This window comes from Chrysochloris asiatica, unplaced genomic scaffold, assembly GCF_000296735.1.
Source record: "Chrysochloris asiatica unplaced genomic scaffold, ChrAsi1.0 scaffold00090, whole genome shotgun sequence".
NCBI lineage: Eukaryota > Metazoa > Chordata > Mammalia > Afrosoricida > Chrysochloridae > Chrysochloris > Chrysochloris asiatica.
In genome coordinates, this window is record NW_006408608.1 from 9,937,556 (window position 1) to 9,957,802 (window position 20,247).

At 45.4% G+C, this 20,247-nt stretch overlaps 1 protein-coding gene across 1 annotated transcript in view; it reads right to left on the minus strand.

Annotated features, from left to right (window-relative positions):
* AGTRAP (angiotensin II receptor-associated protein) overlaps positions 1-16,716 on the minus strand; it is a 19,906-nt gene extending 3,190 nt beyond the window's left edge. Inside the window, exons 1-3 of the mRNA XM_006866431.1 lie at positions 16,676-16,716; positions 10,505-10,742; positions 1,517-1,551 (exon numbers count right to left, since the gene is read on the minus strand). Coding sequence (XP_006866493.1) covers positions 1,517-1,551; positions 10,505-10,742; positions 16,676-16,716 — 314 coding nt within the window. The remainder of the gene's footprint in view (positions 1-1,516; positions 1,552-10,504; positions 10,743-16,675) is intronic.
* Between the last annotated feature and the right edge of the window lie 3,531 nt (positions 16,717-20,247).

Here is a 20,247-nt window from a genome sequence, read left to right on the forward strand (position 1 = left end):
ACCACCACCCTGGGCCTAAACTGCTCTATGGGAAATGAGTAAGCGGCACTCACCGAAGCATAACCTATCGAAAACAGGTAGGAAGTAGTTCGTGTAGAATGCAATCAAGTTCCCTAAGTCTTTGAATAAACAACCTCCCTCTATATCTTGGTTTTAAGGAACTCTGGTAGCATAGTGGTTACGAATTGGGCTGCGAACCACAAGGTCAGCAGTTTGAAACTACAAGCTGTTCCGCGGGAGAAAGATGAGGCTTTTTGTTCCCGTAAAGATTTACAGCCTTGGACACCCTGTACAGGGTCGCTATGAGTCGAAACTGACTCCATGGCACAACGTATCTTGGTTTTGGAGTTCTGGTGTGGTGTTGTGGGTTAACGCGCTATACTGCAAAGCCATTTAAGTTTTTCAAGGTTGGTGGTTCAAACTCACCAGCTGCTCCTTGGAAACTTTACACAGGGTCGCTATGGGTTGGAACCAACTCGACAGCACTTAACAACAACAATCCCTTGGTTTTAAGAAAGCAGGTGCCTGGGCCCCAGTCCAGACTCCCCAACTCAATATTCCCCGAGTGTGACTGAGAAATCCTTATGTTTACCTCTCTCTCCAAGTTAATAGCCATGATCAACACTACACATTATTCACAACTCTTTATGTGGACTCTGCATGTACAAGTTTCCAAAACGTACACATGAGCTCAATCTTTCCTATCTCAAAGTTTCCAATCTTTGGACGAGAAATCTTCTCCATTCATTGAAGAAACCTCCTGGAAGTGTGCCAGGGTAAACTGACAGTAACCATGGCAATCCATCCTAGGTTCTGAATCTCCCTCTGTGCCAGGCCCTGGGGTTGTCGGATGAGCACCACACATTCCTCAGCCCCATCTGATACATGGAAACCAAGTTCTAAGAGGTAGAACTACCTATCCAAGGTAACTTAGCTGGAACATGGCAGACTTCTCCCTCTGAATCCCAAGTCTGCCTTCTCTGGGTGGGGAACATGCGGTGGAAGAGTGAGGGTCCACCCTAAGTAAATGACCCTCCCCTGTGTGTCTCAGGTTCAGTGTTAAGATGCTGAGCTAATTCCCAGAGGCTCCTAGCCCACTGGCTAGTTCCTGGACATCACAATAGATGTGAACAGATATTGTCGCTCCTAAAGTTACCTTCCAATGGCCTCACAGATAAGCAAGAGGATCTGTAATATTCCCATTTTACAGATGAGACCTACAGAGTTCTGCATGGCTGCCTCACATGGCTGCTTTGGGGAGCCCACTGTTGTACTGGAATCTATCCCAGTACGTAGGTCCTCAGGGAGAAGCCAGTCCCCCAAGCTCCCAGGAGGCATGGGCAGAGGCTGTCAGCACTCATAGGTTGAGGGTTCCAGGCTCCTAAAGGAAGGAGTGACAGAGACCTCTGGGAACTCTCTGCTCCTCCGATGTGGTAGGTAAAGTCTTTACTTAGTCTTGGCACCAGCCAGGAGACAGAGACCCGACCACAAACCCAATACCCACGGTGTCACTCACCACGTCGTCAGCAACCAGTGGACCAGGAGGATAGCCTATGACACAAAATTGAGGAAGGAGGGTTAGAACAGGTCTGCGTGTATACTACGGTCCAAACTCTGTTCCAGAGGTCTGTGACATCGCACCTTTGTGACTGCCCAATAGATCCTTAAAATCACAGTCCCCTTTATTGATGAATACAGCTTATGTTCCAGAGAGTCCTGGTGGTGCGCAGTGGGTTAATGTGCTCGACTGCAAGGTCATTTGAACCACAAGGTCAGCAGGGTTCAAGCTCACCAGCTGCTCCTTAGAAACCCTATACAGGGTCGCTATGAGTTGGAATCAACTCGATGGCACTTAACCAGAACAACTAACTGAAAGAACCCATCCAGCAGCACTGTGGAAGAAGGTTCTGGTGATCTGCTTCCATAAAGAAGAGCCGTGGAGCAGTTCTAGTCTATAACACACGGGGTCACCAGGAGTCAGAATCAATGCAACTGCAACACATCTGTTATTTTAGTTTTAATGAGACTGGAGTCCAGGGTGGTGCGTGTGGCAAACATGCTCGGTTGAGAATTGAAAAGTTACCGAGTTTTCGAGTCCACCCAAAGGTATCTCAAAACAAAGACCTACTGATCTGCGTCTGAAAAATCAGCCATTAAAATTCTATGGTGGCTCATTAACCCACAGTGCCACACCAAAGGGACATATCTCAGATATGGAGACATTAGGACCAAACATGAAAACAAATCCCTCTCAGAATATTAACAGTCTCTGCTAAGGCACAAAACTTGTTTGAGAGGCTTAAAGGATAAGCAGGACAAGATTATGATGGTTTTTGCACAACGTCCAAACCACATAACCTCCTGTTTCCCAGAACGTGTCGTGTTAAGTGACACATGATTGTCTCATGCCAGACTTCTCAGGTGTGCTAATCCATAGTCTCCTGAACACTAGGTTTTATCCAGTACTTTCATCTTTACCAGATCTTATTTTTAAACTTCTTTACTTCTTTAATAAATTTTGAGATATGATTTTGCCCATTTCAAAAGACAAACAAACAAAAAAACTCTATGGTGGATACTGGCTACCCAAAATGGGGGGATCTACAAAGGCAAGAAGTGACTGGCTTACAAGCTTTCAACAGGGAACCTAGATCCAGAGGGCCTGGAGGAAGGTAGAATCTCCAGTGAGTGGTATTCAATCTGACTAGGCAGGGCTGATGCAATGAAATGCAGACGGGTCTCTTGTGATACAATAGTGAATAATTGTTATCAGGACTGATTGTGAGGGTTGGAAATGTAAAGGTAGACGTTTTGTAGCAAGGAGGAGAGTGATTAACTTTGCAGTCTAGGAGCGGAGGTCCCCGGGAACCTTAAAGCGGTAAGAGCAGAGTGCAGGACCCTACCCAGAGAAGCAGTGATGCCTGAGATGGAGGCAGAGACGATGACCTGGAGAAATGGAGCGGCTGAGGACTCTAGACCCAGAGAGGGAGAGGGGCTGTGTGCTGATGACCGTGGGGCAGGCTTGCAGGGTATACCCTTTGGTTGGGTGATGATGCATGGAGGAGATTGTAACCATGGCAATGAAACTATACATGATAGGATGAATGTAAAGCTAATGTTCTCCTATGTAAACTATCACATAATTCACAATAAAACATTAAAAAAAAAAAAACCTCTATTGAGCACAGGTCTACTCTGGCATATGTGGAGTAGCCATGAGTGGGGGCTGATGTGACAGTAACTGGTTTTGCTGGAACTGGTCTGTACTCCTAATAATCCAAAGGGTTCTGACTGGAACAGAGAGAAAAGGAAGGAGCAGCTATTATGGGGAGGTGGGGAGGGACAAGCCGGCACCAGTGAGCACTTCCAAGGGGAGGTAACTCTGGAGCTGAATAAGCAGGGAAGAGCAGGGATGGCTGGGCAAAGGGTAGGGAGAGTGGAGAGGCCTTCCAGGGAGTGGGGCACACAACAGCAAAGACAAGTGGCAGAAGCCAGGTGTGCACAGAGCGAGGAGCACAGGTGTAAGGACTGAGGCCCAAGTTTGGAGCTTTGCTGATGGGGACCTTTAGAAGCATTTACTCAAGGGATGAACAGGATTAGACTGGGAGATGCTAAGAGCAGGGGCAGGGGCAGGGTGTTGGGCCCAGACAGCAGAGGCCAGCCAATCAAGGGTTTGGAGTACAAAGTTCAGGCTGCTGGTTGAAACAGTGGAAGGCGATCTCCCACCTGCGATCAAGAGCCTGGGATGAAGAGGAAAAAGCATTTTCTAGAAGAGCGGTCAGTCATTTACTTATTGCACACCTGAACGACGTGCCAGGCCTTGAGCCAAAACAGCTCACCTGATCTCCTGACAGCCTTTGGCACAGATACTATGACTATTCCCACTTTACAGGTGAGAAAACTAGGCTCAGAGGCAAATTAAGTTGATCAAGATTCCACAGGTAGCAAATGACAAGACGAAAATGAAATTGGAGTCTGATTTCCATGGCGTCTTTCTTTACACGGAGGCAGGGGCCTTCTGTTCGGAAAGCGATGGGCTAGGGACAAATCTAAGCATCCTCTATACATGGGGGCACACGTGGCTAGGATAGTTCAGAAGCACCTCCAGTACCCAGTGCCAGAATGACCCCTAGAGGAGCTTGGCTCTACAGCCCAGAAGATAGTCCTCTACTTGCTATAGAAGACGAGACGCCTAACTTGGCAGAGAATTCTCATGGTAACGAAACTCTGGTATAGCTAAGTTTATATATTACAGATCCTTGGGAGTACAAGCAGCTAACATAATCACTGCTAACTGAAAGGCTGGAGGTTTCAGCCTACCCCAAGGTGCCTCAAAATAAAGATCTGGCAACGGACTTCTAAAAAACACATCCACCGTTGACTCTGACACTCATGGGGTCGCTGAGTTAGAATCCACTTAACCACAACTGGTCTGTTTAGCTTTGACTTTGCAACAATCTACCAGGGTTTATTACTGAGTGCTTTCTGTATACCAATGCATCTAACGCTTACAGTCCTCTGAGGTACTATTCCATTTTACAGTTGAGAAAATTGAAGCTTAGAGGTTAGTAACTTGTCCAAGGTCAATAACAGAGTCAGAAGTCAAACAGGATGCCCAGTCTAGAGCTGAGCTACTAATCCTGCATTGTATCAGTCCTGAGGTCCCTATGGTGAGCAGAGCAGGCAAGTACCTGCCCTCCCAGAACTTCCATCTAGCAGGGAGACACTCTTTAATCAGATCATCAGCCTCAGGAATGTGGAGTCAAGTGAGACCCCATTTGAAAGAACAAAGGGAAAGGAACCTTCTTCTACAAAGATGAAGAAAAATGAAGTTGAGATTAAGGGTGGTGGGTGAAGGTGGGGAAGGTAGGTTAGCCAGGTGGGGAAGGTAGAGAGAGGAGAAGAACATTTCAAGCTGAAGGGACAGCATCTGCAAAGGCCCTGTGGCAGAGGTAGCATGGAGCATTCTGGGAAGGGAAAAGAAGCCAGTGTGGCTAGCATGGAAGGCAAGAAAAGACTGGAGAGGGGACAAGAGGCTGGGAAGCGGGCAGAGTAGGGTCAGGGTGGAATCTCTTTATTGTGAATTGAGTGAAGGTTTACAGAGCACATCGCTCATTCTACATTCAATAAATCATACACTTTTTTTCATCTCAGTGACTGCAATTCCCTCAGTGTATCCATCACTTCCTTCCTGTGGTCCTAGTTTTCAATCCTCCTCCTCCTTTCCTAACCCTTCTGAATTTTGCCCTAGGGTAAATGCTGCCTTTTGATCTCAAATGGTTGACTGTTCTGGGGTGTGCGCACCTCCCTAGTGTTGCTGTCCCCCTATAGACCTCTCTATTGCTTGACTGAAAATGGAGCCATGGGGGGGGGGTGAGTTCAGGTCCAGTCTTGAAGGGTAACAAGGGTAATACATAGTCTCAGAGTTCCTCTAGTCTCTATCTGACCAGTAAGCCTGGTCTTTTTTCTCCTCTAACAATTTTGAGTTTTACTTCACATTTCCTCTCTGTGAAACCTTCTAAGGTGAGCTCCTAAGGGCCAGCTGGTAGTGTTCTCTGGGTCTTACAGGCTGATATTCACATGGCCAATTGGGTGGAATCTGATCTGTATTTTAGGAGCTAACTTCTGTCCCCGTCATCTCACATGAAACCTAAACTCACAGAGGGGAAAGGACCCAGCTAAGGCCATGTGAGTTTGAGCTTAAACACCACGGAAGAAGGCAGGGGCGGCAGCTCATATCACCACTTTCCTCAAAACAAAATAAAACAATGACAAAAACATTTGCCATCAAGGTGACTCAAACTCACTGTAACCCTGTGTGTTCCATGGCTGAATTTCAGAAGTAGATCACTAGGCCTTTCTTCTAAGATCACTAGGCCTTTTCTCTGGACAAACTCAAACTCTAACCTTTCAGGTAACAGCCAAGCACACTAATTGTTCCACCACCCAGGGACTCCCTCAAGAAAAATCATTGTCTGATCTCTCCCACTGGTGACTTCTAATTTTAGAAATAATCTTCACTTCTAAGCGATCTCACTGTGGCTCTTGTCCCTGCCTCTAGACTGTGTGTACAGAGGTCTCTAGCATCTGGGTGTTTGTTGGCCCTGCAGGGCCTGGAGGGAGCCCTGTGGTGAGTCATTCTGCAAAACCTTTGAGATAGTGATCTGTATTGCACACCCGGTTAAAGCCAGACATTGTCTCAGGGAAGAAGAGTATCACATGGACAAACAGTCCATACAAGAAGACATGTGACATGTAATCCCTTCATACAACATCACCTCTTTTGCCTAATAAATACTTAAGAAACAGCACCATTTGACCACTTAAGTTCCTGGGGCTGGTGGGTGGAGACCACAGAAGACTAAGCCTCCTCAGTTTCCCCAATAGGAGGACACACCCATCCAGCCCAACAAAGGCCTAAAATCAGCAAAGTTCCAGGCAAGCCTGCCCTGGCCCTGTCCTTCCCAACAGCCCCTGGGAGAAGGGGCTAGTGACTCATAATTAACACAGACAGCCTGTCTGCAGGCTCTGGGGGAGGTTTGCGGTGACCAAGTAGAGGCTAGATTCTCAGGTACTGTGGGGCAGAGGCAGAGAAGTGGGAAGCAGGGGAGGGTCTGAGAGAGACAGAAGAGGGAGGGGTGGGTCTAGAATTGTCTGGGTGGTGGCTGGGTAAGAGGAAAGGAGCAGAGCCCTTGTTGTTTTTGTTAGTTACCACAGAGTCCACGCTGACTCAGGACGACCCCAGGTGTGCTGAATATAACTGCTCCACGGAGTTTTCAAAGCTGTGACCTTACAGAACCAGATTGACAGGGCTGTCTTGTGAGGTGCCTCTGGGTGGGTTCAAACCACCAAGCTTACGGCTGATAGTTGAGCGCTTAAACATACGCACCACCCAGGGACCTCCTGAGCCCCTAGACTCTCCATGCAGTACTCCAACCCATGGGAGGCTGCCCTGCTCTTTCCTAGAGTGCGTCCAACGTGTCAGACAGACACCAGGGTAAAGGAAGGCCCACAGCAGCAGGGTAGGGGGCTGCAGGATGCTGGAGACTGGGGTTCTGGTTCAGGGGCATTCCTTTATGTAGATGAACCTCAGTTTCTTCATCTGTGAAATGGGGTACTGCACTGCCAGAGAGATAAGGCATCTGGCGGGTCACTGTATATCTCCAGTTAATAACCATTAAGTACCTGTATGGAGTCCTGGTGTAGCACTGTAGGATAAGCCCTGGACTGCTGATTGCAAGGTTGGAGGTTCAAACCTACCTGCCTCTCCTCAGAAGCCCTATACAGGGTCCCTATGGGTCGAAATCAACTCGACACCACTTAACAACAACAAGAAGTACCTGCGTAAGAGTCTTGGGTGGCACATATGGTTAAACAATGAACTATTAACTGAAAGGCTGGAGATTCGAATCTGCCCGGATACTTCTTGGAAGTAAGGTGCAGTGATCTACTTCCTAAAGATATCAGCCACTGGAAACTCTATGGAGAACAGATTTCCCATGACAGATTTTTCTAAAGTACTGGAGTCCTGGTGTGGTGCTGTGGGTTAATGCACCAGACTGCAAAGCCGTTTGAACTGTAAGGTCGGCAGTGCGGAAACCCTATACAGGGTCGCTACGGGTCGGAAGTGACTCGATGGCACTGAGCAACAACAGCGCCATCAGGCCTTTCTTTCAGGGTGTGTCTGGGTGGACTTAAACTGTCAACTTTTGGTTAGCAGCCCAGTGCGTAACTATTTGTACCACCCAGTTAAATCTGAATTTCACACAAATAACTTTTTAGTATGTATGGACCATACTTATACTAAGGAGCTCTGGTAACGTAGTGGTTTCGAGTCAGGCTGCTAATCTCACGGTCAGCAGTTTGAAACTACCAGCGGTTCTGTGGGAGAAAGATGAGGCTTTCTGCTCCCGTAAAGATTTACAGCCCTGGAAACCCTGTACAGGGTCACTATGAGTCGGAACCAACTCCACGGCACATAACAATGACGACCACACTTATACTAAAAAGGTGTGTTGTGGATCTGAAATTCAATCTGATGTACTTTCTCTTTACAGGCTACCATAGCCCCTTGGAGCCCCAGCACTGACTTGTCTCTGACTGGGAGCTCCTAAGATTCTTGGAGATGTAGGAAGCAGTTTCTCAAAAGTCAAGAAAAAGACCAGCTTTTTCATTCTGGGCCTCAAAAGCCAGTAAAGCTCAGACCTGGTACAACACCTGGACTGTCAGACCCATAACCCAAAGTCGATTCTTATTCATAAGCAACCTTACAGGACAAAGGAGAACCGACCTGTAGGATTTCCAAGACTGTTCATCTTTATGAAAGCAAACTGCCACATTTTTTTTCTCTGAAGCGGATGGGTTTAGACCACTAACCTTGTGGTTAGTCACCAAGGGCTTTAACCACTGCACCACCAGGGCTCTCGTCAGGCCCATAAAGTTGCTGAAAAAAAATTAAAAATAAACAGACGAAGCCCTCTACTGATGGATATAAGCAAACAGAAATCAGCCCCAACCAATCCAGGGCCCAACAAAGGACACAGCTTTGGAGTCTGACACTTGTGATTCAAATCCTGACTCTGCCACTTCATCCCTGTGTGACCTTGGCCAGTCACTGACCCTCTCTGAGCCAAAGCTTGCTCATCTGTACAAAGATGACAATGCCAGCCTTGTCGAGGTTGTTGTGATTAAATGATTGATCCTGGCACACCACAGATGCTCCGTAAATGAAAGCTCTCTTCCTTCTGATCCCTGCACACCGTTTCTTACTGGATTCTCCATTTCTTGCAATTACATTATGCAAATCTCTATTCAGAGACAAGGCAGGCAGCAGGGTATACCTTCTGCATTAATTCCAAATCAGCTGGAACTCAAAAGACTTGAACATTGATACCAATAAACCTCAGATTTCTTCCCAGCGCTGTAAGATGAGCACTCGACTGCAAGGTCGGTTTGAACCATAAGGCCGGCAGTTCAAACTCACCAGCTGCTCCTTGGAAACCCTATACAGGGTTACTATGAGTCAGAATCGACTCGATGGCACTTAACAACAACAACAACAACAAATTTTAAACCCAGGTTCATCCCCTTGTTACAGAGATCTCTCCTCCCTAGCTGCTGACTGGAAGGAAAATCTGCCCAGGTGAAATCATAGCACAGTCACGTAGAGTAATCCAAACATGGTTTATGAGTTGTTTGGAATCAGCCAGCCTAGGATTCTTTTTGTTTCAGACACCACAGTGTGCTAAATGGTTTGCCACTGCTGAGTAAAAGGGCATTCCTGGAGATGGTATCAAAAGAGGTTGCACCAAGACCCAACATGGGCTGATTTGGTCCAAGGCTCACACCTTTCAGACCAAAGCTAAGGGCCCAGCCCCCCTCTGTCAGCAGACAGAGCGGGGCGGGGGTGGGGGTGGGTGGGTGGTGGTGGGGGTGGGGGGCAAGATTAGAATAGCTCCTGATAAGGTAATCAGGCAGAGGGCAGAGGGTGCAGGGCCGGAAATGAAGACACCCCAGGAAGCCCCATTGTTTCCCTAAATGCACAAAGTGGGGGTTTTCTGCTTGCAAGTAACTTCTGGTGTTCTTGTTTCTTAGCTATGAAATATGAAAGCTGGACTTAACACACTTTCAAAACTACTTTCTGATAACATCTGATTTTCTTAAGCTTCTAAAACCAAAACTTTCCAGTCGATTTGGATTCTTGGCAATCCCATGTGTTACAAAGTAGAACTAACTGCTTCATAGGGTTTTCCTGGCGTAATCGTTACAGAAACAGATGGCCAAACCGGTCTATTGCAGTGCAGCTGGTAATCCAGTTTTAACCGCCCACCTTTAGGTTACTGTTGTTAACGTGCCATCGAGTCGGTACCGACTCATAGCGATCCTATGCACATCAGAACAAAACACTATCCAGTCCTTTGGCAACCTCACAATTATCGCCACGCTTGAGGCCACTGATGCTGCCACTTTGCCAATCCATCTCGCTGGTAGTCTTCCTTTTTCTCGGACACTCCACCAATCCACTGGCGCCACGCTGCGGGCTATTCTGAATCTCATTTAGTGACCCAACTGGGGGTCCAGGTGAAAGGTCTGGCTCCACGTTTCCAGGAGGGACTGGAGGACCTGTACCGTCCCCAAGCCCCCCCTCCCCCCCGTGGACGCTAAGGGTTCCCTCCCCCGCGCCGTCCTCCTCTCGGGAAATTGTGGACGTGCAAGTCAACGCGATCCTCTGGGGTGGAGATCTCAGCTGGAGGCGGCAGGCTCTGGGACCCGGCGTCCCTTCCCTCCCCGTCAGTCTCCGGATTCTGCATGATAACTGCATGATAACTCCGGATTCTGCCTCCTCTCCAAGGAGGTCGGTCTGCCCCATTTCCTTCCCACCTGTGTGTGTGTGTGCGCGCGTGTGGGTCCATCACCTTCTCCCCTTTCTCCCAGCCACCTTTCTTTCACCAAATTCTCTGTCCTCCCGCCTCTAAATTCCTTTTTAAAAGCACAAGCCCAATACGTTCTCAGACACCCGCCGCCCCGCCCTCGGCGTGGCTACCACCGCCCCGCCCTGCCCTTCACCACCTTCAGGTTCACGGCGGGCAGCTCCATACTGATCCAGGCCCAGGGCACCTGCGTAGCAGCCGTGGGGCTCCACCACTCCGAACTCTGGAAAGAAACTTGCCAGGCCCCGCCCCGCCCGTTGTAGCGGCTCCAACCCGAGCGCGGAGCGCCGCTCCAGGACCACGTGAGGCGTGCTGGGAGGTCATGTGAGCGCGGCCAGTTGCTAGGATACGGCGTCGATCTGTTAGAGTTGTTTTGGAGCCAATCGCCGCCCAGGCAGTTCCTAGGGGCTGGCTTGCAAATATCAGGATTTTTTACGCAAAGGGCTCAGTGTCCAGCCTGGTTAATATCCCAGGAGGTGGTGATACTCGGACTGATGTGGCAAACTACAGCCTGAAGAACCTGGGAAACTTCCTCGTGGAAACATTGGATGTAGCAACAACAGGTGTCTCACTCCCCTCTCCTTCCGCCCTTGCCCCAGGCATCTCTTTCCCTATGATAAAATGGAGACGTGTACAATACCTACCATGTTAGGTTTTTGCACAAAGAATCTTTCAATAATGAAAGTCGAAGCTTGAATTTTTTCTCCAGTTCACCCAGCTTGAGAAATGATGAGCGTGTACTTCCTTTTTGATTTTCTGATTCCAGATCTTTGCACATTTTGTTGTAATATTTGGCTTTATCTTCTAGAGCTGATCTTTGAAATTTTCTGTTCAGCTCTTGGACCTCCTCATTTCTTCCATTTGCCTTAGCATCTCTACGTTGGAGAGCAAGTTTCAGTGTCTCTTCTGACATCCAGTTTGACCTTTTCCTTCTTTCTTGGTGCGTAAATTTGAATAATAGTGGTATTAACTGGGTTTCCCTGTAGGCGCATGGATATTATCCTATCACAGACAGAGTTGTACCTCATGACTGATCTGGACATGTTCTTTTTCACGATGAATGCAACACCATTCCTCTTCAATTTGTCATTCCTGGCATAGTAAACCATGTGGTTGTCAGATTCAAAATGGCCAATACCAGTCCATTTCAGCTCACTAATGCCTAAGATATTGATGTTTATGTGTTCCATTTCATTTTTGACAACTTCCAATTTTCCCAGATTCATAGTTCGTACATTCCATGTTCTGATTTTCATTGGCTGTTTACAGCTGTTTCTCTTCATCATCTCTTGATGCAGAAAACATCAAGTGAAGACGGAAGAAATACAGAGTCACTATACCAAAAGGAAATGTTTGCTGTTCAACCGTTTCAAGAGGTAGCATATGATCAAGAGCCAATGATGCTGAATGAGGAAGTCCAAGATGTTTTGAAGGAATTGGCAAAAAACAAGGCACCAGGAATTGATGGGCTACAAATTGAAATCTTTCCAGAAAGAGAGGTGGCACAGGAGGCATTCGCTCATCTATACCAAGAAATTTGGAAGACAATTATCTGGCCGACTGATTGGAAGAGATCAATATTTGTGCCCATTCCAAAGAGAGGTGACCCAACAGAATGCAGAATCATCAGACAATATCTTTGATATCTCATGCAAGTAAAGTTTTGCTAAAGGAAATACAGAAACGGCTACAATCATACAGTGACAGAAAACTTCCAGAGGTTGAAGCCGGATTCAGAAGAGGATGTAGAATGAGGGATTTCATTGCTGATGTCTGATGGATCTTGGCTGAAAGCAGAGAATATCAGAAAGATGTTTACCTGTGCTTTATTGACTACGCAAAGGCTTTCGATTGTGTGGATCATGACAAGCTATGGACAACATTGTGAAGTATGAGTATTCCGGAACACTTAATTGTATTCATGAGGAATCTGTACCAGGACCAAGAGGCAGTTGTTCGAACAGAACATGAGAACTCTGAATGTTTTTAAATTAAGAAAGGTGTGCGACAAGGTTGTATTCTTTCACCATACTTATTCAACCTATATGCTGAGCAAATAATCTGAGAAGCTGGGTTCTATAAAGAAAAATGTGGCATCAGGATTGGAGGAAGACTCATTAACAACCTGCGATATGCAGATGATACAGCCTTGCTTGCTGAAAGTGAAGAGGACTTAAAATAAAACATTTACTGATGAAGATCATAGAGCACAGCCTTCAGTAAGATTACATCTCAGTGTAAAGAAAACAAAAATCCTCACCACTGGACCAATAAACAACATTCTTATCAATGGAGAAAAGATTGAAGTTGTCAAGGACTTCATTCTTCTTGGATCAACTATCACCAGTCACGGAAACAGCAGTCAAGAGATCAGACGACGTATTGCATTAGCAAATCTGCTGCACAGGAACTTTTTAAAGTGTTGAAGAGCAAAGATGTCAGCTTGAGGACTAAGGTGCGCCTGACCCAAGCCATGGTATTTTCGATAACCTCATATACATGTGAAAGCTGGACAGTGAATAAGGAAGAACGTAGAAGAATTGATGCCTTGAGTTGTGGTGTTGGAGGAGAATATTGAAAGTGCCATGGGCTGCCAAAAGAACCAATAGATCTGTTTTGGAAGAAGTGTAGCTAAAGTGCTCCTTGGAGGCCAAGATGGATGTGTTCAAGGTCATAAAACTAATGTTCTCCCATGTAAACTATCACATAATTCACAATAAAACGTAAAAAAAAAAAAAACAACAACAAAAAGAAGAAATCAAATGATGTATTGCATTAGGCAAATCTGCTGCATAAGACCTCTTTAAAATGTTAAATGAGAAAGATGTCAGTTTGATGACTAAGGTGTGCCTGACCCAAGCCATGTCATTTTCAATAACCTCATATCCATGTGAAAGTTGGACAGTGAATAAGGAAGACTGTAGAAGAATCGATGCATTTGAGTAAGGTGTTGGAGAAGAATATTCAAGGTACCATGGTCTACCAGAAGAACAAACAAATCTATGTTGAAGGAAATACAACCAGAATGTTTGTTAGAAGTCAAGATGGCTAGACTTTTTCTCTCATACTTCGGATATATTGTTGGGAGGGACCAGTCCCCAGAGAAGAACATCATGCTTAGTAAAGTGGAAGGACAATTATAAAGAGGGAGACTCCCCGCCCCACTAGATGGATTGGCACAATAACAACAACGAGTTCAAGCGTAGCAGCAATTGTGAAGATATCACTGAGGATAGCAACAGCTTCGACCTATTGTCATAGGGTTGTTATGAGTCAGAACCAATTTGACAGCACTTAACAACAGCAATCATGTTAGGATTATTGCACATCCTTGTCAGGAACAATGTAAAGTGCCTAGAACGGCACCTGGCACTTAAGTAGGGAACACACACGGTTCCCTCGATTGTGCAAGTGGCTAAACACTGAGTTAGTATCTGAAGGGTTTGTTGTTCATATACACCCAGAGGCATGATGGACAACTGGCCTGGTAATATACTATCACCATTAAAAGCCCTATGGAATGCAGTTCTACTCTGATGCACATGTGTAATCTAGGTCTGTTAGCATATAAGAATTTTAGTGATCATCCTGTAAGAAGAGAATGCACAGCAATGTAAGTGATTAAAGCTGACATTAGGTAGTTATTTTTTGGTTGTTGTTGTTAAGTGCCAACGAGTTGGTTCCGATCCATATCCACCCTGTATAGGGTTTCCAAGGAATGACTGGTAAGCTTGAACCACGACATTGCAGTTCAAACCGATTCTGTAGCCCAGTGCATCAACCCACAGCGCCACACCATACATAGTAAATGCTTGCAACAACCCTGTAGTGTAGATACTAATTTTGTTCTGCACTATATTTGGGATTAAAAGGAATTATGTGACTTGTCCAAAGTCCCATCAACTGCTGGTACTAAAAGTGGGTTGGGAACCCAGGAGGTCTGGCTCCAAAGCACACACATTTAAATGTTGAGCTACATAGCCCTGAAGAAGCTCTGGTAGTGTAGTGGTTACGAATCGGGCTGTGAACCGCAAGGTCAGCAGTTCGAAACTACCAGCTGTTCCGTGGGAGAAAGAGGAGGCGTTCTGCTCCCGTAAAGATTTACAGCCTCGGAAACCCTGTGCAGGGTCGCTATGAGTCGGAACCGACTCCACGGCACACAACAACAACAACATAGCCCTGACTGAGACAAAAACCACAGAGCTCTGTGATGAGGGGCTTGAAGGGAGGACAGGCTGGTAGGAGATGAAATACAAGGCCAGGTCTGTAGTGGCTTTTGCAGCTCATACACACTACAGTCATCTTGACTTGTTAAGTGCCATCAAGCTGGTTCTGACACAAAGCCACCTTGTATAGTTTCTGAGGAGCGACTGGTGAGTTTGAGTCGCCAACCCTGTGGTGCAAAGTGACTCGTAGTCCAGTGCTTTATAGTACAATGCCACACCAGGATGCCTCTGGAGCCAAAAGCATGGGAAGTGGAGAGTGGGGGGTGGAGGTAGAGATGGGGAAGGGGCAAGGGGGACTAAGGAGGAAGGGCTAAAGAAGTAGGATTAAAGAGGAAGGGCTAGAGCAGACAGACCCACTGGCTGGGCACTGGAGGAGGGACAAAGGAAAGTGAAACTGTATTCTCAAGTAGCCAGAGGACCTGCCCTGCCCTGACTAGGAAGAAAAATGTCGTTGTTGTTGTTAGTTCTGACCCATAGCGACCCTGTATGGTGTTTCCAAGGAGCAGCTGGTGAGCTTGAACTGCCAACTTTGCAGTTGTAAGGACTTTGGAGTCTGGCGTATTAAACCACAGTGCCACCCTACAAAGGACATTTTACATGTCTTCTGGTCATATTTTTAGCAAACATGCTTTTGGAATTCAAGTATAAAGTTTTCGTGTTCTTTACCAAGCTTGTCAAAAAAAAAAAAAGAGAGAGAGAGAGAGAGAGAAAGAAACAGCACTTTATCTTTGTGTTGTTGTTGTTGTTAAGTGCCTTCGAGTCAGTTCCGACCCATAGCGACCCTGTACAGGGTTTCCAAGGGTGTAAATCTTTACGGGAGTAGAAAGCCTCATCTTTCTCCCGCGGAGCAGCTGGTAGTTTCAAACCGCTGACCTTAAGGTTCGCAGCCCGATTCGTAACCACTACGCTACCAGAGCTCACTTTATCTTTGTACTCTCCACAAAAAAGCCTGACATGTAAAGTCATCCATTCACATTCAGCGAGTAGTTATGAAACACCTACTGGGCTGAATCACATGGCAGGTATTTGTTCAACTTATTAAGAAACTGCTAAAATGTTTTCCAAGGTGGTTGCACTGCTCCATTTTGTTCTCGTTTTAACACTGAATATCTGAAGGCTTTGCCCTATTAAATTATCTGCTTACTATTTATTGCCTCTCCCCATAACTAGACTCTAAGCCCCAAAGAAGTCCTGCCTCTTTACCACTTAGCCCAGTGACTGGCATATAGCAGGCATGGTATTTTCAATAACCTTATATGCATGCGAATGCTGAACAGTGAATAAGGAAGACCGTAGAAAAATTGGTGCTTTTAAGTGATGGTGTTGGAGGAGAATATTGAAAGTGCCATGGGCTGCCCAAAGAACCAACAGATCTGTGTTGGAAGAAGTGCAGCCAGAATGCTCCTTGGAGGCCAGGATGGCCAAACTTCGTCTCTCATACTTTGGACATATGGTCAGGAGGGACCAGTTGCTGGAGAAGGATATCATGTTTGGTAAGGTGGAGGGTCAGAGAAAAAGAGGAAGACCCCCAGCAAAATGGATTGGCAAAGTGGCAGCATCAGTGGGTTCAAGCGTGGCAACAATAGTGAGGTTGGCCCAGGATCGGGCAGTGTTTCGTTCTGCTGTGCATAAGGTCACTATGAGTCAGTACTGACTCGATGGCACCTAACAACAATGACTAAACAGATACATACCAACTCATAAATGTATTTGTGTTGTAGATTGGATTACTGTTGTAGTTGTTAGGTGCTGTTGAGTCGGTTCTGACTCGTTGTTGTTGTTGTTAAGTGCCGTCGAGTCAGTTCCGACCCATAGTGACCCTGTACAGGGTTTCCGAGGGTGTAAATCTTTACGGGAGTAGAAAGCCTTATCTTTCTCCCGCGGAGCGGCTGGTAGTTTCGAACCGCTGACCTTAAGGTTCGCAGCCCGAGTCGTAACCACTACGCTACCAGAGGTTCTGACTCGTAGCATCCTATAAACAAGAGAACAAAACATTGCCAGGTCCTGCACCATCCTCACAATCGCTTCAGCCCATGGCTACTACCACTGTGCCAATCCATCTTGCCAGGAGTCTTACTCTGTTTTATGACCCTCCGCTTTACCAAGCATGATGTCCTTCTTCAGGGACTGGTCTCTTCTGATAATATGTCTCAACATCCAAAGTACATGTCTGTACCCCCAAAACAAAGTACATGGTTGTGCTTCTGGCAGCTCATGGTACTTTTAATATTCTTCTCCAACACCATAATTAAAACGCATCAATGCTTCTATGTTCTTTTTATTCATTGAGGCTATTAAAAATACCATGACTTGGGTCAGGTGCACCTTAGTCCTCAAACTGACATTTTGAATACTTTAAGGAAGTCTTGTGCAGCAGATTTGCCTAATGTAATATGTCATTTGATTTATTGACTGCTGTTTCCATGACTGTTGATGGTGGATCCAAGCAAAATGAAGTCTTTGACAACTTCAATCTTTTTTTTCCATTCATCATGATGTTATTTATTGGTCCAGTTGTGAGGATTTTTGTTTTCTTTACATTGCAGTACAACCCATACCAGGTGCAAGATCTATCTGATTTCAGCAATAACATCCCTCATTCCATGTTCTCATTGAACCTCTGGAAGTTTCCTGCCAATGTATTCTTGCAGCCATTTAAAAATTATCTTTAGCAAAACTTTACTTGCATGTGCTATTAATGATATTGTTTGATTTCTGCATTCCATTGGGTCACTTCTCTTTGCGCACACAGTTGGCCAGGTAGCTGTCTTCCAAATTTCTTGGCATAGCTGAGTGAGGGCCTCCAGTGCACCAGTTTATTGAAAGATTGCAATTTGTATTCCATCAGTTCCTGGTGCCTTATTCTTTGCCAATGCCTTCAGTGCACCTTGGACTTCTTTTCTTCATTACTATTGGCTCTTGATCATATGCTATCTCTTGAAATGGTTGGACATCGACCGTTTCTTTTTGGTACAGTGACTCTGTGTATTCCTTCCATCTTCCTTTGATGCTTTCTGCATCATTCAATATTCTGCCCAAAGAATCTTTCAGTATTGAGTTTCACTCTTGAAGAGGGATTTGTCCTGAAGGGATTTGATTGCTTGCCTTAATGGCTCCCTGGCGAACAACATGCTTGTTCTTGTAGTAGCCAATCAGACTGCCATTTTTGTTTTGGAGTTTTCCTTCTGGTCTTTCTTTCAAGAAGTATCTTCTGTTCCTCTAGCTGCTCCAGGCTGGTCTGCTTGTCCTTTCAAGTGGGAATGTCCCACCAGCATGGGGATCAGGATTACACCTAAGGTCTTATATATTACAAAGGCTCCACAAGAAGCCTCTTCCATTGAGCAAGTTCTATCACCCCTTTTAGGTATTCCAATTAGTTATAGGCTGAAGATGGGCTTACAAGCTGTTCCAGATATTCCTTTCCATCTCACTCAAGTGTCTACTTTACAATAGTAGGCAAAGGAAACCAATATTTATAAGACAGTCAAGAATCTTAACGTTATTTCCGCCTCTTTTACCCATTCATACTATGCCTTGATCCCTGTATCACAGAGCCCTGTTGTTCCGAGGTTGAGCATTTATCACTATTTACCTCTGTCCCATTTAGCCCATGCCAGCCTGCCTAAATGTTCTCCTATCTACCTTGTTCTTCCATCCCCCTCCCTCTTCTTGTGTATTGCCCTCCTCAGCTCCTGAACTATGATGTACCCTGTGCTCTACCATCCCTTCCCTTCCACTCTGGTAACCAACAAAGAATTTTTTTTCCCTGTTAGCATGGGTATCTTTTCTTAAGCTTTTACAGTAATGGTCTTATGCAATATCTGTCCTTTTGTGACTAATTTCACTCAGCATAATATCATCAGTGTTCATCCATGTTATGTGGTGGCTTGTAGCTTCCTGGCTAGTCTTCAAGGTAGCATAATATTCTATTGTGTGTATGTACCAAAGTTTGTTTATCCATTCTTCCATTGATGGGCACTTAGGCTGTCTCTAACTTTTTGCTACTGTGATTAGCGCTGTGAAAAACATTGGTGTGCATATATCTACTCATGTTCTGGCTCATATTTCTTGTGGATATATACCTAATAGAAGAATTGCTGGAGCATCAGGTATTTCTATTTCCAACTTTCTGAGGAAGTGTCATACTGTTTTCTCCACATTCTCGCCAGCATTTATGGCCCTCTGCTTTCTTTGAACTACGCTGTTATTGCTGGTGTGAAATGATATCTCATTGTTTTTTGATTTGCATCTCTATCCATTTCGTTTTTGTCAACTTCCAATTTTCTTAGATTCATACTTTGCACATTCCATGTTCCGATTATTAATGGATTTTTTTACAGACGTTTCTCCTCATTTTGAGTCATGCCCCATTGTCAAAGGAAGGTCCTGAGGGCTTTATTCCAGTTGCATTATCATGGTCAACTCTACTTTGAGGAGGCAGCTCTTCCCCAGTCGCATTTTCAGTGCCTTCCAACCTAAGGGGTTAATCTTCTGGCACTATATCTGACAATATTTTGGTGCTACTCATAATGTTTCAATATTCAAAATTCTCGTGCTATCTGACAGTGTTCCACTGCTATTCATAAGATTTTCAGTGATTAAATATTCAGAAGTAATCCATCTCTCCTTCCTAGTCTGTTTTAGTCTGGAAGCTCTTCTGAAACCTCTTTACCATGGGCGACGCTGCTGTTACTTTAAATACTAGTGGTATAGCTCCCAGCATCACAGCAAATTGACAGATGAATGATGGGTGTATTGAATTGTTGCTGTTATTAAGTGCCATTGAATTGTTTCTGATTTATAGTAATCCTGTATAGAGTTTCCAAGGAGCAGTTGGTGAGTTTGAACCACTAACCATTTCCCCCATGATGACATGTTGAAGTTCTAACCCCTGGTACCTTAAAACTTGACCTTGTTTGGAAAAAGGGTCTTTGGAGATGTTATCAGTTAAATTAATATGAGGTCATATTGGAGTATGGATCCTGATCTAATCTGAGTTGATTGGATAAAGAGAAGAAAAGACACAGAGGGACCGAGAGAGGTAAGCTGGCCGGGTAAAGATACAGCTGCAAGTCAAAGAACATTTGGGGCTACCACAAGCTGGGAGAGACAAGAAAGGAACGTCTCCTAGAGACTCCAGAGAGAACATGGCTCTGCCAACACCCTGAATTTGGACGTTTAAGCTCCAGCACTTTTGAGACAATACGTTTCTGTTGTTTACATTTCGGTGTGGTATTTGGCTACAGCAGCCACAGGAAAGTGATACGTGGGTCTTGTAAGAGCAGGCCTAGAATAAGTCTGTTGCTTTGAAGAGGCAGAGGAAAGCCCACGGGATGAGCAAAGTAGCAATAAGACATCTGCATTACTTTTCTAGGGGTGCCTGAACAAACAGCACCATCTTCGAATCAAACCAATTCCAACTCATAGCAGCCCCATAGGATAAAGTAGAACTGTCCCATAAGATTTCCGAGGCTGTAATTTTTTTTTTTTAATTTAAGGTTTTTATTGTGGATTGAGTGAAAGTTTACAGGGCACATCATCAGTTTCACATTCAACAATTCATATAATTTCATTACATTGATTATAATCCC